Source organism: Protopterus annectens, chromosome 12.part0 (genome assembly GCF_019279795.1).
Source record: "Protopterus annectens isolate FY-2018-M chromosome 12.part0, PAN1.0, whole genome shotgun sequence".
Classification (NCBI taxonomy): Eukaryota; Metazoa; Chordata; order Ceratodontiformes; family Protopteridae; genus Protopterus; species Protopterus annectens.
Window position 1 is genome coordinate 1,163,734,861 of NC_056746.1, and position 27,219 is coordinate 1,163,762,079.

General features: G+C 40.5%; 1 protein-coding gene across 2 annotated transcripts in view; it reads right to left on the bottom strand.

The window, feature by feature from the left end:
• RALGAPB (Ral GTPase activating protein non-catalytic subunit beta) overlaps positions 1-27,219 on the bottom strand; it is a 3,411,848-nt gene that overhangs the window by 1,654,796 nt on the left and 1,729,833 nt on the right. For both annotated transcript variants that reach the window (XM_044090192.1, XM_044090191.1), the window contains exon 12: positions 4,074-4,188. In XM_044090192.1, coding sequence (XP_043946127.1) covers positions 4,074-4,188 — 115 coding nt within the window. The remainder of the gene's footprint in view (positions 1-4,073; positions 4,189-27,219) is intronic.

The following is a 27,219-nucleotide window of genomic DNA, read 5'->3' on the forward strand; positions in this document are numbered from 1 at the left end:
TGTGTAACTTACATGTGTTGCTTTGTTAACTTTGAAAAATGTTCTGAAACTAAATTACTGGGCCTAGGCCATAAAGATGTTACTCTCACAGTTTTGAATGAAGCCAGAGAAGCAATGTCTGTAAGTATGGTTTGTTAGTCTCTCTAGGAAGAGCAGAAAGGTTAAAATTGTTTTACAGCTTCCTGATCCTGCAATAAACTTTAGCAAAGCTTGAAATATGTACTGTAACATATTTGTGCTAAATCCTGCCAGCTTCTACTGCTGGAGTTAGTGTGGGAAAGAAAGATGACCAGATGAGATGCCATTTTGTAATCTAGGACAAAAATTATGTTTAAATACCAGACAAGACAGTAGTCTCATAGCAGTCTATTTTTAGAACCTGACATAGAAGGATCTCACATCCATTTCATCTTTCCTTGCTTTAGTAAGTGAACAAGAGAATAGTAATTCTTTATTTCAGTCAGGAAGATATAGTGAGATTAGTTAAGTATTGTTTTTCTGTGTGAATCTTCTCATCTGTGTTATTTTAATATTTGCTGTGACTTGAAACTTTGGTGTTTATTGTAAATATATATTTTCATATTCTTTTATTATTAAATATATTTAAGCGTTGAAAGGTCTTAAATCTACATGGTAACACTGTGGCCACTCCTAAAAGCCTTACAGCATTGGCCAAATACTATCACTTATATTAACATTAATTTTACACTGTATAATTGCATACCCTTGTAACAGCCATACAGTAGTTGGCTTTGGAGTGTCTTGTGGCAGTGCAACTACCTTATAGTGTGGGCAAAAGGGAACAAAGCTAGTAAAAATCTGTAGTGTGTGTGTGTGTGTGTGTGTGTGTGTGTGTGTGTGTGTGTGTGTGTGTGTGTGTGTGCGTGCGTGTCTGTGTGTGTATGTGTGTGCGTGTCTGTGTGTGTGCATGTCTGTGTGTGTGCATGTCTGTGTGTGTGTGTGTGTGTGTGTGTCAGAGCTGCCTGCAGCAGGGACACAGAGCACTGATTTCAGACACAGAGAGAGTGGTGCAGGACATGGCTTGGACACTTGGCTGAGGACTCAACTTTACTTTATAGCTGTGCCAGTGGGGAGTCTTTCTGGGGACCTGGAGAAAGAGAGAAACCCAGACCCCGGACTGAGTGTGCTCCCAGTGTGCTTTTAAGGGAAATTGTGCTTGATGCAGAGAGCTGTATCTGGAAACACTGTGTTCATCTATTTCTGTTCCAAGTGAACGCCCCTCTTCAGTGTCAGTGGCAAGGAATCAGGGTCCTTGATTACTGGCCCAGAGAGGGGATGTCACAATGGATACTGTCAGAGTTGAGGAAGCAGCTTCCTCAGATCTGAAGCCACACCTCTTGGCGATCTAGGATCCTTGGCCTCCAAAGCTGTAGATCAGATCAGAGAAAAAGACAGAATCTGTCAGGCAGATGTGTTCACGGATGTGGGAGGGGATGGAGATGGCAGGTCCCCTATCTGGATCTGAGCCCTAAAGAAAATCCACGTCATCCTGTCCATATCGACTTCTGTCAAGTTCCTAGAAGATCTGGATGATGGTAGAGATGGTGGTTTGCACTGCTTCTTTGGGGTATGGAACAACTGGGCCAGCAGAGCTGGAGAAATGGGTTCCAAGGCAAATTCCAGGAACCAGCTTCTAACCATCAGATCTAAGAGCCTGGGATTCAAGTAGGAAGTGGATGGCATGGGGGAACAGATGACTGTAATGATACCTGTCGGATCCAAAGAGACCTGTGTATCCAGGGAAGGTATTATGGTCTTGGGATCTGAAGGAGACAGATCCAAGGCCTTTCTAAGTTTCTCTGGCAGCTCCAAGTCCCTCAGAGCCTTTTTGAGAGATTGTTTCTTACATTCCGAGGAGCAATGGTGAGATTTGGAGGGGGCTTGAGTCCCAGGAGAGGAAGACAAAGCTGGTAACAATCCTTCTAATTACCAATTTATTCAGTCTGAAAGGGCCCTAGGACTGAAACAGGAGCATATGGCACAATCCAACTAAATGCACTTCTTGTAGGCAACAGAACTGGGGATCTGAAGCCCAAAAGAAGTGCATTTCTTAAAAACGGGCTAGCCAGACATATTCCCAGTGTATGCAAGATTGGTACACAAAGAAACACGCATACAATAGCTGTATAAAACCCACACTTAATCTAAAGCCAGTGGTTAAGAGTTGAACAGCACTAAAAAATCTATAAATGCACAAAGCTTTTTTTTGACACCTAACCACTAAAGTTACAGAAAGGAAAAGCACCAACAAGAGCATGAAGGGTAAGAAATAAAGGCGCCTTAATGCTAGTGAATGGCTAGAAAGGTAGCATAGGGAGGTAAAAAACAGCAATTCTAATATAAACTGTAAGAAGCCTAGAACTTGTGAGAAAAGTAGACAAAAACACTTTCTCACGCTCGAGATTCATATCACGATCTTGTTCTGATGGCAGCAAATAAGATCTGGGGAGTTGGGGATGGAAGAGAACATTATGAGTAGAGGGAGAAGTTTGAGATTCTGATCCCAAGTCTTGTGAATGCGGTTGAGTCAGATCACAGGATTGGATCCGTGATTTATCAGTGAGGAAGAAAGTAAAGGGCATCATCAAATTTGTACTTTTCTTGTTCCATGTGGGTATGGCCTCAGAGGTACTATATTTAGATACTGGATATGTTGGCAGTAAAGCATCTACATTGAAGGACTGCAAAAAAATGAGCTGTCTGATCATGATCTATGCATTTAGCTATAACCATTAACAGATAGTGGGAAATGTTTGGCTAGTAGGTTTTGGATGGTCTGATCAGTGACACTAATTTCATGTAAAAATGTCAGTATCACAACTTACTAGACGTATTGAGAGAAGAGACCAGGAAATCTTTGATGCTTTTCTTATGCCTCCTACTCTGGGTAGTTTAGTCAATACTGTAGTTCTCTGTGAAAATGGATACTTCAAATCCATTTTCACAGATAACTAGCCAAAAAATAAGATTTATCATGCTTCGAAAAAGCTACAGCCAACTCATCTGATACACTCGTTCCCCTAAATAGTATCACCTCAACCATAAAAACAAGTGTCTCTTTTGTCCTTTAACTATATCAGTTACAGTTGCAAGCACATTCCACTACAATCACAAACGCAGCAATGCCTCTCATTTATGAAGCAGCAATGTTCTCCTGTCTTTATAAATGAATGCCAGATATGCAATCATGCCACATTGGCACCTGCCAATCGTACATCTAACAGCCTGGATCTGGGGCTACCCCCCCCTCACACCACTCTAATTACAATAGTAAGAGAAAATACAACAATTTGCTTATCTCCCACTGCACATATGACTGCATCTAAAGACTCCACCACCCACCATTGTTAACATCTACCTAAAAAAATAACAGATCATCTATATTCATAAATAAATACCATGCAAATACAACACATACACACATCTTTGGAGAAAGTCCACACTATACTGTATGATAAGGCTGCACCTTCATAATCCACATTGCTTAAACTGTTACTATACATTAGATATCAAACAATCACTGAAGAAATGTTAAGGTGACTCTAAGAAAGATATACATATGCAATTTTGGGACTTTAGGTATCATGCCTGTCACTATCACAGTTATTAACATTGTCATTTCACATCCTCGGCCTTGTGTAACAAATGTTTCTCTTGACTATTTGGTACCTGCCACTTAGAAACATGTTTCCATCCAAGACGGATGTAGGCCATCACACTGAACTGGCCTTACGTTCCTCAACTTAGAAAGGCAGGTAGAAAATACTGCCAGATTTTTCAGTGAAAAATAACTGCTACTTAGTTGATAAAAAAGTGAATTAAGAATCACTAATAAACTAAAACAAGTCTACTTTCACAGGGGTTAAATTCCAGCAAGAGCCTCAAATTATTTTTTACCAAGTTATCAAGACACTAGAAATGTTAAAGCTGAGTAAAACAATATAACCACCAATCTCTTAAAATGTAAAACATATTAAGTGACTTAAGGAGATTTGTCTAGAAACTTGGCTATGAAAAAGACCACACAGCACACTGCAAAATAAATACCTTACCTCAGATTTAACTGCACCAAAATGATGAGGGAGAGGTAGCAAAGCCAACAATATAGAAATGGAGGACCTCCTCAACTCTGTTGGATTCACAAACGTTTTAAATTTTGATAGTTCTCTGTTAAAGAAAGAAAATGATGTAACAGATGCATCACATAAAGAAAAATCTGTATGAAAATTCTTATTTTCTTCACAACTTTTCTTTATTAAATGAGCTGTCATTTATCATCAACCAGTTCACTTCAATTCCATAGGCTTTACCCTGTAACAAGTGCATTAATGATCACAGCTATTACAGGAACATCTTTTTTTTTTCCTTTGCATAAATTTGCACAATGCCATCCTTCTCCACACTGCGGATGGTGCCAAGACTAACAAATTCTTACCAGGACTAACTCAAGCCGCTTAAGCTGTCACCATTTTGAGAACCATGTCCATAAAAAAAAAAAAAAAAAAAAAAAAAAAAAGTCTCTTTTGACACTTATTTTAGTCAAAGAAAACTGCTCATTCCAGTAAAAAAAAAAAATACATACTTACTTGGACGGGGTGAATGTCTTTTCCTAAACCCAGTCAGCTGCATGGAACATCTCATGTTAGATGCAACCACTGTGGCCTTTATTTTAAGTTACAGATTGGAAATGTTTACTAGCTATAAAGGCAAAACGCACACAGTTTGCCACATTAACTTGTGCAGTCATATTACATTTTTTTTAATTTTCTTTCCTTTCTTACTTTTTTTTTCAATACTTTATTAACAAATTACCCTATAGCACCAGGGTGTCCACATGTGAAAAAAATGCCCTAAATATATCCTGGTGTAAACTATGATAGCTTATGGATTAAAGACACCCAAAACACTTAAGTTTGCTTAAAGGGATCCACAAAGGACAAGAAAGAACACAGAAAAGAACAAAAAATATAGCTTTCAAAATTTACCAGTATTAAAAGCAGAATTATTACTTCAGTAGCAGAAAACAGGATACTAGTAAAAATACTTACTTTGTAAATGAATATATTACAAAGATAAAACACTCAAGTGGTACAAACATTCTTATAACAGATGTCTTACCATGTATACTTGTGTGTTACAAATGAGTTTTACTTGGGGAAACAAGACATTTGCCTACCTCAATACAGTATGCACAGGATTTGACAACCTGGGCCTACCGTTTCTTTATATATTTCTTAATGCAATTCTCTTTCTGTGTAAAGGAAGATGTGACTGTACCATACAACAGTGAGGGAAGAAATTGTGCTTACAGTGTTGGGTTCGACATCAGTGTTTTTATATACTCTTCAGTCATTTAGGTGGCCTTGTTGGTTAAGATGTTATGCAATGGTGTCTTGGGTATTCACTCTTATCTGCCCCGGTCATGACCCTCCTACCAGGATCGATTATTCCCGTCACCATTTCTTAGGTCCTGGTCCTGTTCTTGCACCAGACTCCAAAAGGCTCCTCAGTTACGTCTCGCCTCAAAGAAGACAATCTTTCTATGCTACCTTTCATTTCTGTTTTGCATCCTTGGCAGCTCTTTGCTGCACAAGTGGTTCACTGCTCCAGAAAATGGGTGGATAAGCTAGTAGCAAGCTGTAGAGTTCTGATAGTCATGTGTTGTACCTGAGCTATTTGTAGACAATGGATATGTTTTCCAGCCAATTTAGGATTCCTACTGGACTATCTACCTTTCCAGCTATTTCATCAAGTACACAGAATACCAGCTCTGACAGCTGTTTCTTCTTCTGCTGGAATTTGATGCAAATATTGCTTTAGTTAGGTGGTGGCTTTGAATATCCATCCAGATGAGCTCAGCAAAGTGAAAGGGTCAGGCTTTCCATCTGGAATGATGAAGGTTGACCTCAGTGGTCACTGCCATCTTGAAATTTGTTAATGTGCAGACAGACTGAAGTGCAGCATGCAATACAGAAAAAAAAAGTTAAAGTAGTCACCATAATGTTCCATATGTTGTCCATTCTTATTCTTCCTCAACTATTGGATTTGGATCCAATCCTCTTATCTGACTCAGCTGCTTCTTCCAGATCATAAAACACAAACTCTCAAGCTCCTCCCTTTACCCACAATGCTCTAGTCACCTTCCACACCTCAAATCTAGTTTGCTGCCCCTAGACCTGCAGAGTAACGAAGAATCTGGAAATAATGGAATTTAAGATTAAAAAAAAAAAGAAGCAGTGGTTTCTCCAATATCCTTTGGTCTTTCCAGAGTAAAGCAAAGAAGGGGGTGGTGGGAGAGAAGCTGAGAAGAATGAAAATGGACAGCACAGATGGAACATTATGATGAGTACATAACTTTATCTGACGCTGTCATTATCATTCATTCCCCAGCTGTTGGTACAGAGTCCCCAGCTATCTAAATCCTGGGAGGACACTAAAGAAGGATATTCCTGAGCACAGCTGAGCCAAAGGCTGCTCTTCCCCTAGACAGCAGATCCAATATGTAACTGGCAATAAAGGTATGAGGATTAGCCCAACTTGCAGCTGTGCAATCATCATCCAAGGAGGTTCTAGACAAAAAGGCTGAAGAAGTTGCCATAGACCTGGTGAATGGGTGTTTGGTGGTTTTGGTAAAGACAAACCCACTTTTTCATAGACAACGGAAATACAGTCAAGTCAAACATTTGGCTAAAGTCACTTTAGAAACCCGTTTGCCTAACTTTGAATCAGAAAACAAAAGAAATAATTGTTCAGATTTCCTCAAATCTTTGGTTTTGTGAAGGTAAAAGCACAGCTGTCTGAACATCCAACAGGTGTAACATACATTCTCCTTTGTTTGATAAATCTGGTAAGAAGACTGGAAGGTTGAGAACCTGACTAACATTATATTCTGACACCACCTTGGGTAGAAAGGAAAGATTGGATGGTAGAGATATTCTATCCTTGTGAAAATTTAAATAAAGAGGTTTAGGAGAAATATCCTGAAGTTCAGACACACTTTCAGCAGAACTAATAGCAACTAAGAAATCAGTCTTCAATGTCAAAAATCTTAGTTCATACTTAGCTAATGGTTCAAAAGGTGGGTGGGGGTGGGTTAAGGCCTGAAGAACATCATTTAAATTTTAAGGAAAAGTAGGATCCTTTAGAGGAGGTCTAAGTAAATATATTCTTCTTAGGAAGACTTTGTAAAGCTTGGAGAAAGCTAGGGCCGAGTTATTTACTCCTATATGAAAACTAGAAATGGCTGCTAATTGTACTCTTGACAGTTGAAGAGCTAGCCTCTTCACTGAAAATCATTGTTAAAAAAATCAACCACCTTAGAAATCGGTGTGAAAATGGATCTTAATTTTTATATACCCAAAAAACAAATACTTTCCATTTGCTTTTGTAAACTTTCTTAATGGAAGCTTTGCATGATTATAACAGAATGTGACATACAGGGGAGGACAGACTGGGCTGTCCAGCAATCAATGGAATTGGAGAAAGTTTTTGGTAACTTGAGGCCTGAAATATCTGGATGAGTTATGGCTGTTGGGTGTGACAGTAGGTCTGGACAGGATCGAAATAGAAGATTAGGATAAAGAAAGGGAAAACAGATCTGATGAGGCCAGTAAAGGACAATGAGGATAACGGTGCTTTTCAATCGAGATGTCGTCTACTATGAAGTAATGGGGGGTAAGCATAAAGGAGCTTGGAGGGTCAAATGTGAAAGAGCATCCCTCTGGGACTTCCCCACTTTGGAGGATCAGGGCAAATAATCTGCTGTACTTGTTGTTGAGAGGAGATGCAGGGAGATCGGAGCATGTTTGGCCCCATGATGAAAAACCTTTCTGCATCCTTCATGTTTAGAGACCACTCATTAGGTAATAGAATAGACCTGCTCATCTTGGACTTCCTGGAATGTGCATTGCTATCAGAAAGCAACTGGATGAGATCACCTATTGCCATACTCTCATAGTTTCTCGACAAAGAGGGTAAGATCCGATTCCCCCCTGTTTGTTGACACACCAGACCATCAACATATTGTCTGTCTGAATCCCATCACAATAGCCCCAGTTGGAAGTGTGTCTTGGAAGGCCTGCAAAGCTAGGAGGACAGTTCTCATCTCCAGGACACTGATATGTCTGTTGGCCTCTTTGGGGGAGCATGTGCTTTGGACCGTCATTCCCTAGAAATGCCCCGCCACCTGATCTGAGTGGGGTCTGTGATCACTGTGGTTTTGGGTTGAGGGAGAACAAATGGACAGCCTTCTTATATTTGTTTGGAATGGATCCATTACAGAAGGTAATTTTTGCAAGCTTGCATCATTTTGACTTGACTGCATAAACGCCTACTGAGTTGCGAGTGTCCACTGAAGGATCCTCATATGGTACCTTGCATGCGGTACAAGAGTAACTGACATGGATCCCAATGCTGGGCGTATCAGACAAGCTGAATGAGAAAACCTTTGACTGATCTTTTTTGACCTAGGACTGAATTGTTTGAATCCTGGACAGCAGGAGAGAAGCTACTTGAATGACCGTATTGAAAACGGTACCAATGAATTCCAAAATCTGAGTTGGTTCTTGTAATTGGCAGAAATTCCCAAATGAGAGCACAACTGGAATTAGTAGTTCAGAGCTTGAATTAGTTGATGGCTGGTCAGAACGTTTAAGGAGCCAGTTGTCCAGATATGGAAACACTCGGAATCCCCACAGTCTCAAGCGAGCTGCAACTACTGCAATATACTTTTTTTTTTTTTTTTTTTTTTAACAAGAAACATCTTTATTAAATTATCACTTATGACATAGGCAATCAAACATTTAAATAAATGAAAACAAACTATATTGACAATCTTAGCTGCAATTACAAACATATTAACATAACTTTAGCTGCAAACAGTACACATCACTTACAATTACCCCATCACTGTCAAACATTACACAGCTCAATCAAATCCTGCCTTCTTTTCAACCTCATTACTTCCCTTTACGTACTGCACCCACAATCCCTATTTTGTCCTGTGTAATTTGCTCCTACCCTTTTCTAAACATCTCAATTCCAATTGTTTTATCTCTGTTACTATATTCACTGCTTCTAGTACAGTTGTGGTTTAGACTTTGTTTTCCTTTTTCTAATAATTTCTTTTTTGGCAGCCACCATAATTAGACTTAACAAGGATTTACTATAGCTAGACAATTCCGATTCTGTATCATAGCTCAGAAAAAATATTTCCCTCGGTACACCAATTTGTTCATCCAGTATGTCTGACAGAGTAGTCTGCAGGAAATCTTTAAAGTCTGTCAACTCATTACACTCCCAGAAAATATGTTCCCAGTTAACCCTTTCTTCCCTGTCACACCTCCAACATTTGCTGTCTACCAGAGGAAAAATTATTTTAAGTCTACTTGGTATATAAAAATACCTATGTAAACATTTCCAAGCAAAAATCCTAAGCCTTCTAGATTATGTTGCATATTTGGGAGAAATACATATACCTCCCCCCATTGTTTCTTTGTGAATTGCTTATCCAGTCTCTTTCTAATCCTTTCTAACCTCCTCTGATTGATCCCTATATTTATTATGCAATATTCTATATGCTCTATTAATTATTCCTTTTTTTACACAGCTTCTATTCTAATTCCTACTGGTCTTTCGTTTAGGACCTCCCTATTTCTTTCTCCTTGCCTATCTATACTCGGATATCAATCCTTGACAGGGAAGGCAATCTCTAACCTGCAGTCCAAATAAATTCTTGGCGTTTTCCCATTCTAGTTATTTGCTCCCCTTACCTTGGCTCCTTTGCCAGTTTTCTCCAATACACTCCAGCCCCCCTTTGCCTACTGTCTGTATCCCTAATTGCAGTCATGCCCTATAGGCAGAATCTCATTTCTCCACTCTCAGTTCTTAGAATACTTTCTGCTACTTTGTGAACATAATATTCTGAATGATTATTGTTATTTCCTTTAAAGATCTGCATCCAAAATCCCAGTCTCTCCTTGCTTCTCGAGCTTCCCCCGTTTCATCATCATCCCTTTCCACTTTTTATTGTAGGTTTCTGCTTGTGCTATGTATAGGAGCCTTAACTATGTAGCTCTGAAATACCCCTTCAAAGCTGATAATCCCAATCCGCCTTGCTCTATTGGAAGACTCATCTTATCCCACTTGGACTCCTGCAGTCTTCCCCTCCCAGATAAAAACTTTCAGCTCTTTATTAATTGCTATCCACAACCTCTGATCTGGTTGACAAAAATATGCTTGAGTTGTATATAAGACTAAAGGGACCAAAAACATTTTAACTACTTGTATTTTACTATCCTTTTCCATGTGGAAGAGCTTCCACTTTCTCAGTTTTTGTACTACGTTTTGCTTAGCCTCTTCCCACATATCCTTAGCTGCCAAACTGGAATAATTTTTACGTCATACTCAAGTACTTCATTTTATCATATCCCCAAAAATATGGATATTGCTAAACCAATTTGTCTGGCTACATAATTTACTGCTACTGCCTTTGTTTTAGCTTCATTCATTTTGTATCCTGAAAAGATATAAAACTGTCTCAAAACATTCCACAACACTGAAATGTCCTTTTCTGGTTTTATCAGGTATAAAATAATCTACAAATAGTGCCAGCTTTTCTCATCTACCATACAAATCATATCCTTGAGTTTCCAAGTGCCTTATTTTCTTTGCCAATGGTTCTAAATATAATGCAAATAACAAAGGGGAAAGAGGACACCACTGCCTGGTTCTTCTGCTCAAGTAGAAATTATCAGAAAGGAACCCACCCACTTTAAATTTTCACCTCCGATCCCTCATACATCATCCTAATCAACCTTATAATTTTATCAGGGAATGCAAATGCTTCTACTGCCTTGCTCATTAACGTCCCAGCTTACTTGTCAAATGCTTTCCCTGCATCAAGACCCAACAACAGCGGCGGAATTTTCTTACATTCTACTTCTCTCTGGATCATCAATGTTCTGTTAATGTTATCAAAGGCTTGCCTCCCCTCCACAAAAACACATGGGTCCATATCTATCAATTTTCGTATGACTTTTGCCATTCTTTTAGCCATTACAGACAAACTCTGTATAATCACGGTTTAGTACTGAAATGGGCCTGTATGAAGCTGGATCTGATGGGTCTTTACCCTCTTTAGGTATTACAGCTACCACCACTTTCTTCCATGATGTTGCTGCTTTTCCCCCGGTTAAAATACTGCTAAACAAAACCTTCCAGATCTTTGTCCATTTTTTTTCCACCTAGCTTCCAGTCTTCCAGAGGAATACCATCTACTTGTGGAGACTTTCCTGTGGACTGGTTATATATCACCATTTTATATCTCCTCCTATCCCACGATAGAAATTTAGTCTTATCTACTTTTAACCTTGACATATTTAATTCTTCCATAAACATTTCCATTTATATATTTTCTTGATTTCCACATTTTTCTGCTTTATACAGATTTTTACAGAATTTCCAAAATATTTTTAACACTTCTCTATGATCCCTTATTCTCTTCCTTGTTATAGGACTCATAAATCTTGGCGACAACCCTTTCTATTTTCTGTTGCCTGAGTCATTGTGCTAAAAGTTTTTGTGCTCTAGCATTATTATCAAAAAACTGTTGATTAATAGCAATTTTTCTAAACTCATGAACATTATTGAGGTAATACCTTATTTTCTGTTTAGCATTCTACAGTTGCTCCTCTTCTTGTTCTGTGAGATTCCCCCTATTCTACAATACTTTTGTCAATAATTCTTGTTACTTCTTAACCATATCTCCCTTTCTTTTCTTTCCATCCTAGACAAACTCAACTTTCATTCCACTCCTTAGCTATATTTTCAGAAGAAATTGCTATCTTCTCTAATAGCTCCTGAATAATTTCTGCTACCCATTCCGTAAATTCCTCTCTTTTTTCAGACAGATGGGAAAGAGCCAGTGTCTTATTTTTATTTCATTACCCTGTGTTTTTTATTATATTTACTATTGGCGCTCGATCTGAAAGAGTTGTTGGTGCGTATCAAGACGTTCAATTAAATGCACATGTTGCTGTGAAATGTAATTCTGTCTAGCCTAGCCCAGTTTTTGTATCTTGGGGAATAAAATATAAATTCACTCTGAACTCCTAGTACTGAATTCACATCTTCCATGCCAAATATATTCATAAATTTCTTCAAAAATCTACCCTGTTTGTTATATTTTCCCTTCTGAGCCCCCCACACACATCTTCACAGCTGCAAATCAAGTTCCAGTCCTCAACTATAAGTAATATTCCTTACTGAAAATGATTTTTAAGCTCCATTAAAGCAGTTTTAGGTGGAATATAAATACATGCCAGTGTAATCCTCTTCCCTTGCCAACAGCCCCTTAGTACTACAAATCTACCATTATCTTTTCATCCTCTTGTATCACTATTAGAGCTCTTCTTTCAATTACTACTTCTCTTTTCCTTTGTCCCAGGTATTCCGCTGAATAACCATCCTGAAAAGCTCTCTTTATCAAAATCACATGTTTTCTTTCCAAGTGCATCTTCTGTAGCACAGTTATTTGCACTCTACATTTTTCATATAGCTCACTACTACCATTTCTTTTTTGTACTCATCTGTGAGACCACTGACATTTAAAGATATTACAGAAAGCATTGTGTTAAAAAGTTATTTCTATTTTTTGTGTGTAACAGCTTTTTTGTTAAATGTCTAGTTCCAGCTTTTGTGTTATATGCATGCACTGTTTAGCAGGTTGATCTTTTATACAGTTGTTTCTTGTCATATCCATTTGAGCCTATGTCACATCTTACAAAACTTTTTGTTTTATTGAAAGACCTCAAAAAAAATAAACACACACCCTCATATACCCCCCAAAACCTATTAACTTAATACTAACACAAAAAAACTATATACATCTTCAAACACTGAAGTTTTACCCTTCTAATAGGAACAAGTGCCCCAAACGGACAGGCAAACAGACACAGTTGACTTAACCTAAAGAAGGGTTATCCATGCTAAGACACATGGTTCAGCCTGTACTTCTACTAAGTGCTGTCTGGTTTTCTCTTATCTTTATAGTTCTCCCAGCCGGGAACACTTGAATTCTTTCAGAAAACATGATGTCTTGACCATTTGTCTTTATCAGATTGCCTCCATGGATACATGAGGACCAGATTTAGGGTTGCTACAAAGCATACATTTATTTGCTAGAAAAAAAGCTTTATAATATTCAATGTTCTTTTTCATTTACTTGCTTTTTCTTAAAACATGTTACTAGATCAAGCTAAGGGCCTTAATCCAGTCATTCCCCTATGCAAGAATGAGGAAAAAATATTTCAGGTTTTTCTTTTCTCGTGCTCTTTTGACCAGTTTTTTCTTCTTCTTCTTTTTTTTTTTTTTTACATTGCAGTCCTTACATTTCTTAAAACTGAACAAGGAAAAAAGAAAAGGGGGGAAAAAACAGGAGGACCTGTTTACATTAGCATCCTTACTACACTTTAAAATAACTAAGAAAATATTACTATTAAGAACAAATTTTGTTGGGTCTATATTACATGTTCGACAGCTTAGATTGTCGAATCTCTAAACATCAACACCTAAGTGTCAAAACCTACGGCCATTCTTTCCTCTGAAAAGAATTCTCTAGGCCATCGCAAAATAAAATAAACCTCTGAACCCAAACATAGTGGGGGCCGATGTGTGGGGCTATGCCTCCCACACCCCCCTAACTAAATATACCAACTCTGAGGTTACTGTACATTGGGGAAAGGGCAAATCACCGATAACGGCCAAGCAAATTCTTTCCCGAGGAAAGAATTCACTTATGTGGATGTTCTCGATTTTAAACATTCGATGCTTAGTTGTTAAGGCATTCAACAACCTAAGCTGTCGAACATTTAATAGGAACTCATTTTGTTTTACTTACAGTTAACTTTCTCCCTCCTCCTTCCCCTCTCCTAATTATTTTTCCGAACATTAATGACATGAAGTAGGGCATATGTTTTAGATTCCTCTACAAGTTTGACAAAGCCCAAAAATCCACTATTTCCAGATTTTCTTGTTCTGTCATGTTTCACTAATATAATTACTGCTTTGCAATCCCATATTTGTCAGTTTCCAAGTTACTGGTTTTATTCCTGCTCATTTTCATTTCCATCTCCCAAATCCTGTCTCAGCTTCATTTCCAACATACTCTCGATTCTTCTAGTCAACTCTCGTGGTTTTTTCCTTCTCTCAAGGATTTTCCATTGGAACTGCTTTCATTGGCATAGTCTCTCTATGATCTTTTATTACCAGAAGGATAAGACCCAGAATCTTTTTGTTTCACAGCTCACTTTTTGTTGGACAAACTTCTGTTTCCTCCTTAGCATGCACTACATCAAAAATGATTTTGTCTCTCCAGGAAATAATATTTTTAAGATGGCTGGGTGCAGCAGTTTAAATTTCATGCCTGCATCTAGACATTCCCTGAATAGTGAAATAAATGTACTCCCCTTCTGCCTGGTGTATAGTGATTAAGTGTTCTCTACAAAACACTGCTGTCTCCCACTTTTAATACTTTGTCCTTCTGCCACAGTTTTGTCAGAATCAACTCCTCCTGCTGGTAGGATTGCATTTTTACTATTAAAGGTCTAGGCTGCCTTCCCATAGTCAGGTTTGGAGCATGCACATGATGTGCCCTTTCAATTAACAACTCATGCTGGAATACCAGTCCAGTTGCTTATTTGTGCTTTCATAAAATTAATACAGTCTGTTCCTTTCAGCTTCTCTGGTACAGCAGAAAAGCTCAGTTTTTTCTATGTGCTCTTGTAAGCTAATTCTATTATTTTTTGAAACATCGCTTCATGAGGAGCCTCATTCAGCCAGCCTTTTCTTCATTTCAACCGCCGATTTTAGCAATTTCATCACTTCATCTCAATATCTGTTTAAAGCTTCTTACATTTCTTCCAGTCTTTTGCTAATTGAGTTGATATACTCCATCAGTGTTGCATTTATTTTAATCAGGTCTGTGTGGAGAAGTCTTATACTTTCCTCTAGGTTACTGAAACTCATATCTGGAGATGGCACTGTTTTTTGCTGAACTGCTGCAATATTCTTCCTAATCAGTTTTTTTTGCTCACCTTTTATAGCTGATTTTCTTTCAGGTTCTCTCTTTTTTTTCCTGGCATCCAGGCAGTGCACTTACTAGCCAGTTACTGAAATTTACTCAGAAATAAAAGTCCACTGGCTTTCACTTCGGAGTTTCTTTTTTCACACTGGGAGAGCTAGAATTAAGCTGTTACTCTACATGCAGCTATACTGGAAGTCCCTACTGTCACACACTTGGTAAATATCCTGAGGGCTGTAGTGAGACTAAAAGGCAGTGCGCTGAAATGGTAATGACTGACTCCCAGCCAGAAGCGTAGATCTCTCCTGAATTGTCTGTTCATTTCTATGTGATAGTATACATCCTGAAGATCCATCAAGCACATTCAGTAGTCCTTTTGCAGAAAAGGCAGAATGGACTGAACTATGACCATCTGGAACTTTATATACTGAACCAATCAATTTAGTTTGCTGAGATCCAAGACTGGCCCTCCAGTCCCCTTGTCTTTTTTGGCACTAAAAGGAATCTTGAATAAGTTCCAGACTCTTTCTGGTCAGGGGAACCTCTTGGATGACTCTTTTCCATCAGCTTATTTATTTCTCATTCTGCTTCTTCCCTCCGACGGGGTGGAACATCCAGGATTTTTTCTGATATGTGGGGAGGTGAATGGGAAAACAGTACAATATAATCTCTGGATATTATCATCTGGGCCATGATTTTTTTTTTATAACCTCTAGACAAGGCTCTCTGGTGCACAGATAAATGACCCCCGACTGCCTCCAGAGATGGACAGCTGGGCCTCCTTTCAGCAGCACTTATAGGATCTGTCAGAAAAAGCATCCCTTGATCCCTGGTCATGTGGCCCAACTCTGCCTTGGGGACAGCGTCTTCCAACTGAGTTCCCTCACTGTGCCCCTGGGGAACGATCTCCACATGGATCTTGGAAGGGACCCTGCGATTTTTTGAACCACATTTTCCATTCACCTCTTTGGTTCCTAGAAAATGTCTGTAGAGGGGTCAAAACATCAGGCAGGGTTTTCCCTCCAAGCTCACACCTAGACAGCATGTCTTACTTTGGAGGTAAACAAGGTTGTTTCGTCAAAGGAAGCATTGATGAATTAAGATTTGATGGGTTTTGCAAATTCATGTTAGTGCACCCAGGCATATCTTGAGATGGAAATGTCTGAATCCACCACCAGTGAGGTACCTTCAGCTGCATGAGAGATAAGCCTTATGGACAAATTTGAAAATAGACTAAAGGACAGCCAACTGCAAGGAAACAGTATTCTCTACTTTGGAGGATATGGTCACAAACAGGGATTTGGAAAGTTCCTTTATCAAATCTCACTGGAGTGTTGTAAAATGTGTCAAATAATTCAGCGACTTAAGGGTGAAAGATGCTGAAGCATACACACACTTCTCCAAATCTGTCCAGTGCCCTAGACTCCTCGTTAGCGGGGTGGACAGAGGAACTTTGTTCTGCCAGTTCCTTCTTAATGGCTGCCACTATGACCAAGGCATCATCGGGTACACCTTTACTCCAGTGTGGCCTATTCTTAGGCAGTGCCAGGGATCCAATCTGGTCTCTTAGGGACTGGCTCAGTTGTGTCAAGCTCCTTCCTTAAAGAGACTAATCAATGAGCTCCTCGGTAGGCAAAGTTACCCAGGAGGTAGATGGGGCAATGCCTACGGCCTCCAAGAATGGTAACGCCTCTTGGGAAGGGTTATTGGGGGACCAACCACTTCTTTGTTTTTAGAGTTCTAAGATGTCTTCAAATGAGACATCAAGTGGTCCCCTTCATCAAAGTCGGTGTCCTTGGTGACCGACTCTTGTGGAGACTCTAAGTGCCTCCTTTTCCACTTCTCTTCTGAGGAACCTCCTCAGTGGAATGCTGCAGGGGAGGTATCAGAAAAGATAACTATACGCTGCTGAGTGGTCTGCAGACTGGCTCGGACTAGCTATCCTGGATGGATGACAAATTCTGGGCTCAGAACTGAATGAGATTGGGAAGTCAGAGCCAAAGAGGGTTAAGAAGTCTGAACTTCAGGAAGACAGAAGGCTCACTCCAATACCTCAAGGGCAGAACACCTGGAATAACAAACTGATGGATCTGACAAGGCAGGCTTGTCAGTTTCCTTTGCCCCGCAGACAAACTATTCAAGGAGGCAGTTGAAGCAGAGCTTTCCAGTACTGAAGCTCCAAGAGGTAGAGTCGTCTCCGACAACTATGGAGTCAAATTTAACACCCCAGAGCCAGTGCCAATGTTACAGCTTTGAGTCTTGTCCAGCTCTGAATTACTCTGCACCAGACAGCTCAGAGACACCATCGGAGTCAAAGATGCCAACATCTCCGGATCAGAGGCAGACGACTCCAGGATTTTTGGATCCGACGTCTCTGAAACCAAAGGCTGGATCAGAGGAGGAGCTAATATTGGAAGTGTAGTACTAACAAGGATCTACAGACCTGATGGGGTCAGAGTCAAAAGAACTCCTATTTGTATCTGCGGCCTGAGAAACTTCCTCACCATCCTGTCCACCTCTGCTTTGGATAGGCTCCTGAAAGACCGAATGGATGACTGTCTTGAGTGGTGACGAGGAGATGCCAAAAAAATATGATGGCAGCTAAGAGGTGATGGTTCTGACAGTAACTGTGGTGAATGGATGCAGGGTGATTTGTCGGATCTAGGTCTTGGATCTGAAGAGTCGGATCTGACTTTTTAGCTTCCTTATGGGGCGGCTCTGAGGACAGAGCCAAAGTAGAAGCTGTTGTCGGATTACGAGATGTCTTATGAGATTTTTTTGAATGAGAATCTCCTTTTTCTCCAGTCTTTTAGGTGTTTGAGCCTCTTAGGCCAGAGATGCAGGCTTTAAAGGCAGCAAGCTCCTAAGAATTAGCTTATTTTTACAGACAATTAAGGCACAAAAATTAAATCCCTTACAAATGCCACAGTTGTCCTCTAGATGAAAAGGTCCTAAACAGTAGATGCACTTTGTGCATCAGAATTGGGAATTTGAAGGTTTATCAGACATTCTAATGATGACACTAAAATGGAAAAGAATATGGAAGAATTTTTTTTTTTGTTAATAGTATGAAGAAAGGGAAAATTACCAACAATGGTAAAGAAAAGGAGCACTAAAAAGTACTATAAAGGGACAAGATACCAGTGATGGTATTTAAGACTACTCTAAGAGTAAAGGGATAACACTATAACTTAAGATATAAAAAAGGTTTAAGACAGGAAAAGGGAGAAAGGTATAAGAATTAAAGAGAAAGCTGTTAAACTCATAAAAACTCTAATGGCTCACTCAAAAATTTCGAGACCTACATCTAAACGCTATGTTGACAAATGAGATCTGAGGAATGTAAGGTGACTAGGGCATTAAGGGTAAAGGGAGGAGTTCAAGAGTTTTAGTATAAAGCAGTTTAGTCAGATCTGAGGATCGGATCTGCACCCAAGAGTTGAGGAATGAATGACAATAACATCAGAAAACATAGTTAATCCCTATCACAGAAAATCAGTAATTCAGGCTTTTGAACCAAGAAGGATAAGAAGCGAGAACTGCCTAAAATCAACCAATTTGTAGCCACAAAACACCAAAACAAATAACCAAAACAAACCATCAACACAAGACGGTTAGATACCATTAAATTACACACAATATAAGGGGGGTGTGGGTGGGTCCTGCCACTGAAGCAGGGTGAAATTTGAGCATCAGCTGTTAGAGGTATGTAGAACTTACACAACTTTACTACATTTGTCGTCCAAACTGCCTCAATGGCATATGGGTAGATTCCCAAAGCTTACACTACCTGGGAGGTAGTAGTATAAGGATCTTGGACCCCTAGAGAATTGCCCTCACATAGCCTGTTTTAGAATTTGAGAAAGAATCCAGTTTGCAGTGCTTTCGACAGGCATGAAGACAGGATCCATTTGTTGCTTCTAGAATACTTCGAGTCCACTCTTTTCTAATATATCACTGAACAGGATACAGCTCTGGTGGAATTTGCTTGTCTGGAATACATTTACCATGGCGGGAGTAACCAAAACAAAAAAAAGCAGAGGGTAACCAATGAGCAACTGTTTGCTTAGACACAGACTGATCATTCCCAGCCCCAGAATAGGAAATAAACAGCTATTCAGCTTTCCTGAAGGGCTTAGTTCTGTTAAGGTAGAACCTGAGCTGCCTGTGCACCTCCAAGGTATGCAGAATGTTCTCTCCCTTGTTTTAAGTTTCTGGAAAGAAAACTGAGAGGTTGACTGCTAGATTTAGGGTAAATTTAGAAACCTTTAGCATGAAAAGGATTACTGTGCAAAACAGTCCTGTCCTTGTGGAAAATCAGATAAGGTTGTACCTTATAGACTTGCCTTGCAGGTATCAGAGCAACACACAAAACAGCTTTCAAGTAATAAACCTCAAAGCAATCTGACAGGCATATTCAAATGGATACAAGGTCAATATTTCAGGATGAGAAGGATTTGCTTTTGAAGGGGTCTCAAGTGCAACACTCCTTTCATGCACTGTTTGACCACAAAAAGAAACAAAACTGCGGGAGACATGGGCAGATAAGCTAAGAAGGCCACAGGATGCACACGATAAGTCATTGTTAAGTAGCTCACACAAATGTTTTAAAACCAGAGAAGTAAACACCATACTGGGCCCTATGAGAGGAACCACCTAGAAAAAGTACAGTTGTGTACACTTATCATAAATGTAGATGTTCGAGTGTATTCACTGTTGCAGTCATTACATTTGGATAATCTGCTGGCAGGTTGCCCTCAGTCAGCCTGATTAACAAAGTCTTGGGTCCTGCGTCAATTGCTGTCCCTTTTTCCATGACGTCAGGTCGTCCAGGGTATATAACATGCAGCTGACGCCATTTTCATCAGTTTTTCTTGCCCCAGATGTCAGGAACCCCCAAAAGGGGAGCAAAATATATATATAAATCTATATATGCATGTAATTTAGAACACAAAAAATATGCCTCCAAATAAAAGCAAATACAACAAAAAGGCTTTTGAGCATAGTAAAAACAAGAAGAGGTATAAAAAGAGAAAATTAGGGGGCTGGGGGGTGGGTAACCAGGACTACAACAGTGAATACACTCGAACATCTACATTTGTGGTAAGTGTACACAACTGTACTATATTCTTCGTGTTTCCCTGTTGCAGTCATTACATTTGGGTAGAATCCCAAAGCTATGGTTGGGAGGATGGAATTATACAGCATTAGGAGCAGCTATAAGACCCTGCAGGACAGCAGTGGCAAAGCCTGCTCTGGATTTAGAGAAGAGAGGTAAATGGTAATATTTGGTGAACGTATGAACTGAGCTCCAGGTAGCAGCTTCTAGAATGTCTCTGGTAGGAACCCCTCTGAGAAAGGCTGCAGAAGTAGATGCAGCCCTGGTGGAATAGGATCTGATCCCCTTGGGAACAGGTTTACCATGATGCATGTAGCAGAAATGAATACAATGGCTTATCCATTTTGAAATAGTCTGCTTAGAAATAGCCTTTCTCTCTGCCCCTGCAGCAAATGCCACCAGTAGTTGCTCAGATTTTCTTAGAGATTTTGTCCTGTTTAAGTGGAATCTTAGTTGTCTGTGTACATCCAATGAATGCAGAATCCGCTCCCCCTTGTTCTGTGGATTTGGGAAAAAAGTTGGCAGATGAATGGTCTGATTAAGAGAGCCACACTAGATACCACTGTAGGCATGAAGGATGGATTGGTCCTGAGCGACACCCTGTCTGTGTAGAAAATAATAAAAGGCTCCACTGCCATGAGAGCCTGTAGTTCTGAAATCCTTCTAGCTGAAGGGACTGCTAAAAGAAAAGCTGTCTTCCAAGAGAGAAATTTTATGTCTGCAGTAGCAGCTGGGCTCAAAAGGAGATAGGGTGAGTTTTTCCAACACAAAACTGAGGTCCCATGCCGGAGTTGGTGCTCTCCTGGGAGGTCTTACATTTTTGGCCCCTCTGAGATACTGCTTTAGCAGGGGATGAGAAAAGAGAGGAGGCTCTGTGCTGTAATGAGCTGAAATGGCAGAGGCATGGATTTTTATGGAAGAAAAAGATAGGCTCTTTTGAAGCATCTCAGTTAAATATTGCAGAATCTGAGGAATACTGGGCATTGCTATGCTTACAGAATCTTTTCCATTTATCAGCATAAGATTTTCTAGTACTAGGCCTTCGAGCCTCCAAAATGACATCCAACACAGGTTTGCTGAGAGATGTAACTGGTGAAATTAGTTAATTAGCCATGCTGCAAGATTCAGAGTTTGGAGCTGAGTGTGCAGAATTTGACAGTTCTGCTGAGACAGTATATAAGGTGTCTGAGGCAGGTACCACGGAGGAAGGTGTGACATATTGCGTAGGAGCGGGTACCAGAGTTGGCAAGGCCAGTCTGGAGCAATCAGAATCATTTTTGATTTTTCCTGTCTGACTTTTAGTAATACCTTGGAGAGCAAAGGCAGAGGGGGAAAGGCATAGACTGATAGGTTTTTCCAGCTGAAGGATAGAGCATCCACTTTCCAAGCTTTTTTGTGATGGCTTCTTGTGCAGAATTTGTCCAGCTGACAGTTTTGGGGTGAGGCAAAAAGATCCATGTCTGGGCTCCCCCATTTGCATGTCAACATGCTGAAGATTTGTGGATCCAGTTTCCATTTGTGTGGGTCCATAACATTTCTGCTTAGTTCGTCTGCCAGAGTATTTTGCTTTCCTGGCAGGAATTGAGCTTGTAGATGCATTAGGTAAGTCAAGACTGTGTTCCACAAAGCCATGGCTAGTCTGCAAAGGGGGTAGGAATGGGTACACCACTACTTGTTTATGTACCACATGACTGTGGTGTTGTCCGTCTTTATCAGTAGTTGTCCTGGATGAAGAAAGTCCTTGAAGGCTGTCAGAACATTCTGTACAGCTAGCATCTCCTTCTGGTTGATATGCAGGTGCATTTGATTTAGGCTCCATTTGCCCTGAATGCATCTCCCTGCCAGATGGACCCCCCCAAGCATAATCTGATGCGTCTGTAGTCAGGGTGTGGTAGGCAGGGGGTGGAATGAATGATAGCCCCTTGTTTTGATGACAGGCCTCTGCCCACCATAGGAACTCTTGCTGCAGGCACGGAATGACAGGAATCATTGTTTCCAGGCTGTGACAATGTTGACTCCATAAGCTTTTTAGGTACCACTGAAGTTTCCTCATATGCAGTCTTGCATATGGAATTAGTAGAATACAGGAGGCCATGAACCCCACAGCCTGCAGAATTTGTCTTGCAAATAACTGGGTTTTTGTGGATACTTGTTTGAAGTAAGTCATCAATTGGATTTGTTTTTCTGGCGTGAGGTAAGTCATCTGGGCAGTTGTATTCAAGCTTGCGCCCAGGAATGTAATTATTTGTGAAGGTACCAGTTGTGATTTATTTTCGTTTATGGTGTACCCTAGGCAAGTTAGAACCTTTTTTATAAACGCCAGATGTTGTAGAAGAATGTCCTTGTTCTCTGCCTGAATTGGACAATCATCCAGATAAGGATACATTTGAATGTTTCTTTGTCTGCAAAATGCAATTACTGGTGCAGGCACTTTGTGAAGACCCTGGGCACAGTAGATGAGCCAAAGGGCAGTGCAAAGAACTGGTAATGCAAACAGCCTGCTTTGAAGCGGAGGTATTATCTGCAAGATTCCCTGAGTGGGATATGCAGGTAAGCCTTTTTTAAGTCTAGAGTTACCAACCAGGTATCCTTGCCTAGCATAGGCAGTAACTGTTGCAGAGTCAGCATCTTGAATTTTGGAATGTCCAGGAATGTGTTTAGAATGGATAAGTCCAGAATTGGACGCCATGCTTTGTCTTTTCTGGGTACCAGGAAAAGTCTTAAATAAAAACCTTGTCCCTTTTCCTCTTCTGGTACTGGTTGAATGGCCCCCATATTCATGAGGGACATTACTTGCTTCTGGGTCTCTGCCCACTGATTTGGAGGCAGATCTGGCCATCCGTTTGGGATTGGCAAAGTGTGGAAATGAAATCTGTATCCCTGGGATACTATATTTAGAACCCACTTGTCCTTGGTAATTAGATGCCAATTTTGTGCATGAAGTGCTAGTTTTCCCCCCAAATGGTCTGCCAAAAGATAAGTGCTTGGAGATGTCAGTGGAAAGTCACTGAGACTGTTTACCATAGGGAGGTGCCTTGCTACTTCCAGATTTGGAGGTGGAGGCACCCCATTGTTTTGTTCTGCAAGTTCCTTGTGACTGAAACCTGGAGCCTTTAGAGTGTCTGGGTTTGACCTGTGCAGCTCTGGTGGGTACTGGAAAGGACCAATTCTTAGTAGGCCAGTGCTTACTGAACGTGGGTGGCTGTACTTGTAGGAAATCTTTTACAGTTTGCATAGATTTAGCGTTGTCTTCCATTTTCTTTAAAACCTCTTCTGCCTTATTACCAAAGACAGTATCATGCTGTAAAGGTGCATCCAACAATTTAGATTTAACATAATCAGGCAGATTTTGCTCCTTGAGCCAGGCATGCCTTCTAATCACAGATCCAGTAACGGCGGCCCTGCAAGAGGCCTCCAATGAATCAAAACCATATTGCAAAGTATGCTTTCCAACCTGTTCTGCTACATGTAATAATTCCTGTAATTCTTTATTTTCCACACAATCTGAAATCAACATCATTTTATGTTTCAATAAGCCCATAACATGCTGTTGATATTTAAGCATATGAAACTGGCAGCTTAAGGCCCCAACTGCCAAGGTTGCAGACGTATAAACCTTCTTTTCCCATCTATTCAGCTCCCTGGAATCTCTGTCAGAGGGGGTAGGATTTTTGGCTGTAGAGGCCTTTACACCTTTGGGACCCTGTGATATAGTCTCAGGATCAGCAGCAGGATTTTTGAATATAAATTTATGGGAGTAAGGAACCCTGTAGTATCTGTCTGGCTTACTAGGAGCCAGAGGTAGGAAATCAGGAGCCATGCTTGATTCCCAAAACACATTATCAACAATGTCTAATACAGGAGGGATAGCCAAAGGCCTATGTTGAGGAAGGAGAAGGAAATCCCGAAGCCTCGTTTTTGATTCAGAGAAATCCTGACTCTCCCAATGAAAATATTCCCTTAAAGTATGCAAGGTTTCACCAAAAGAATAATCCTCAGGAGGAGATGCAGATGGTATGGATTCTTCTGCATCTGAATCCTCATAGAGAGGAATAGAAAATTCCTGATCAGAAGAAATAGAAACCTGACCTGAAGATTCATAATCAGTGTCTAGCCTAGGCCTCTTAGCAGGGGGGGAGGGTTGGGAACCCCTGATCAAGGTAATTAAGTCTTCAGCCATTTTGATCATCTGTTTTTTAGGCATAGGGGCCTGAGCACGTGGCGCATGTGTCAGTGTTTTAGACTTAGAAACTGTTTTTCAAGTTGGCGTTGGTTTTATGTAAAAATGTTGAGGCCTGAAAACACCCTCAAAAGCTGGTGCCTGCAAATTGGCTCTTGGCCCATCCAAGGGAGAAACATCCGCGGGTTCAATACTCTGAGAATCTCGTGGCATACTGGACTCCGCTTGGGTCTCAGTAGAGGCCTGCGACTCAAAAGTAGCAGGTATCAGGGGCTGCAAAAGCGCCTCACTAAGTACCAGCGAACCGGCGACTGACTTAGGAGAAGCTTTGTCTTGTCCTTATGAGGTATTTGCTTTCCACAAGTAATACAATTGTTAACTTTTACTGACATCTGTATGGAGCAAGAAAAAGTTTCCCCAACGGGGTACTTCGCTTTAGATTGAAAACTTCGGTTATGAAACTCGAAAACAAAAATTTCAGGAGTCGGCCAACCGGCACTTGCAAACTGCTTCTGCTTCGGGCAATGCGCGGCAAGAAAGACTGAAGAAAATGGCGTCGGCAGGATGTTTTATACTCCTGACGACCTGACATCATGGAAGAGGAGACAGCAACTGACCCAGGACCCAAGACTTTGTTATTCAGGCCGACTGAGGGCAACCTGCCAGCAGATTACCCAAATGTAATGACTGCAACAGTGAAACACGAAGAACATCCACATTGCAAAGTAAGCTTTCCAACTTGTTCAGCTGAATGCAATAAATCCTGTAACTCTATTTTCCAATCAGAAATCAACATCATTTTCTGTTTAATTAAGCCCATGACATGTTGCTGATATTTAAGCATATGAAATTGACAGTTTAAAGCCCTGATTGCCAAGGATGCAGACGTGTAAACCTTCTTACCCAATCTATCCAGCGCCCTGGAGTCTGTCAGAAGGGGTAGGATTTTTAGCAGTAGAAGCTTCAACACCCTTGGGACCCTGAGAAATGGTTTCAGGGTCAGCAGTAGGGTTTTTAAAAAGGAATTTGTGGGAGTCAAGAACCTTGTAATATCTGTCAGGCTTACTAGGAGCCAGAGGCAGGGAATCAGGAGCCATGCTGGATTCTGAAAAAACATCAACAATGTCTAGAGCAGGAGATATAGCCAAAGGCCTATGCTGAGGAAGAAAAATAAAATCCCTAAGCCTCTTTTTTTGATTCAGAAAAATCCTGACACTCCCAGTGAAAATGGTCCCTTAAGGTATGCAAAGTTTCTCCAAAAGAAAAATCCTCAGGGGAGAAGCAGAAGAGATGGATTCTTCTGTATCAGAGTCCTCATAAGGTGGAATAGAAAATTCCTGATCAGAAGAAATGGAAACCTGATCTGAAGATTCATAATCAATGCCTTGCCTAGGCCTCTTAGCAGGAGGGGGTTGGGAACCCCTGATCAAAGTAATTAAATCCTCAGTCATTTTGATCATTTGTTTTTTAGGCATAGGGGCCTGTGCACGTGGCCCATGCATCGTTTTTTTAGACATAGAAGTTTGTTTTGGCCTAGGTTTTGAAGATGGCATCAGTTTAATATACAAATCTTTAGGCCTGAAAACACCATCAGAAGCCGGTGCCTGCTCAGTGGCTCCAGACCCATCTAAGGTAGAGACATCTGCGGGTTCAATACTTAAAGTGTTTCGTGGCATACCAGACTCCAAATGGGTCTCAGTAGAGGCCTGCGAATCAAAAGTAGCGGGTATGAGGGGCTGCGAAAGCACCTCACTGAGTACCGGTGAACCAGCGACTGGCTTAGGAGAAGCTTTGTCATCGGTTTTGGACCTCGACGATCTGTCTCTGTCTTTTTCTTTGCGTTTTTCGTGTATTCCGGTAGTTGGATTGCTAACTGAAGACATTTCTGGATAATTAAATCTTGAGTCAAAATATTTTGATGCAAAAATATACAGACGCTTAATAGTGCGTTGGTTAAATTTAGCACAAAACCGACAGCAAGGCACGTTGTGGTGAGGGCCTAGGCAAGGAATACAGTACAAATGAAAGTCCTTATGAGGTATTTGCTTCGCACAAGTAATACAATTATTAACTTTTACTGACATCGGTATGGAGCAAGAAAAAGTTTCCCCAATGGGGTACTTAGCTTTAGGTTAAAGACTTTGATTTTGAAACTCAAACACGAAAATTTCAGGAGTCGGCCGACCGGCACTTACAAACTGCTTCAGCTTCGGGCACCATGCGGAAGAAAGACCGATGAAAATGGTGTCGGCTGCATGTTTTATACCCCTGATGTCATAGAAGAAGGGACAGCAACCGACACAGGACCCAAGACTTTGTTAATCTGAGGGCAACCTGCCAGCAGATTACCCAAACGTAATGACTGCAACAGTAAAACACAAAGAACATCCTCTTCTATTTGTAAACATAACGTTTTCTAGTTGCAGGTTTTCTTCAATACCTGCTGCACATTCTCATGCAACAAGTACCTAAAAGGTATCAAACTGGAGTCACCAAGGCCATAAGTAGCAACTGCTCTAAGTTGGGGCGCATCACTTGTACCTGACACTGTGAGACCAAATCCAGAGTATGAGGAAGCTTGTGTTAACTGCCCTAGGCCAATTCCATTAAAAGGGAGGACAAACATTGCCTAGGGCAAAAGGGGATCATCAAAATTATCTTTGGTAAATAGTTTTTAATCTTCAGAATCACCTTGGGTATTGGTGGAAAGGGTTAACATGTATAAAAGAACATTCTCATCCATGGAAAAAAGTACAGTTGTTTAAGAACTTACCATATCAGTAGATGTTCTGATCAGTACCACTAAGAAACTAAGGTCCC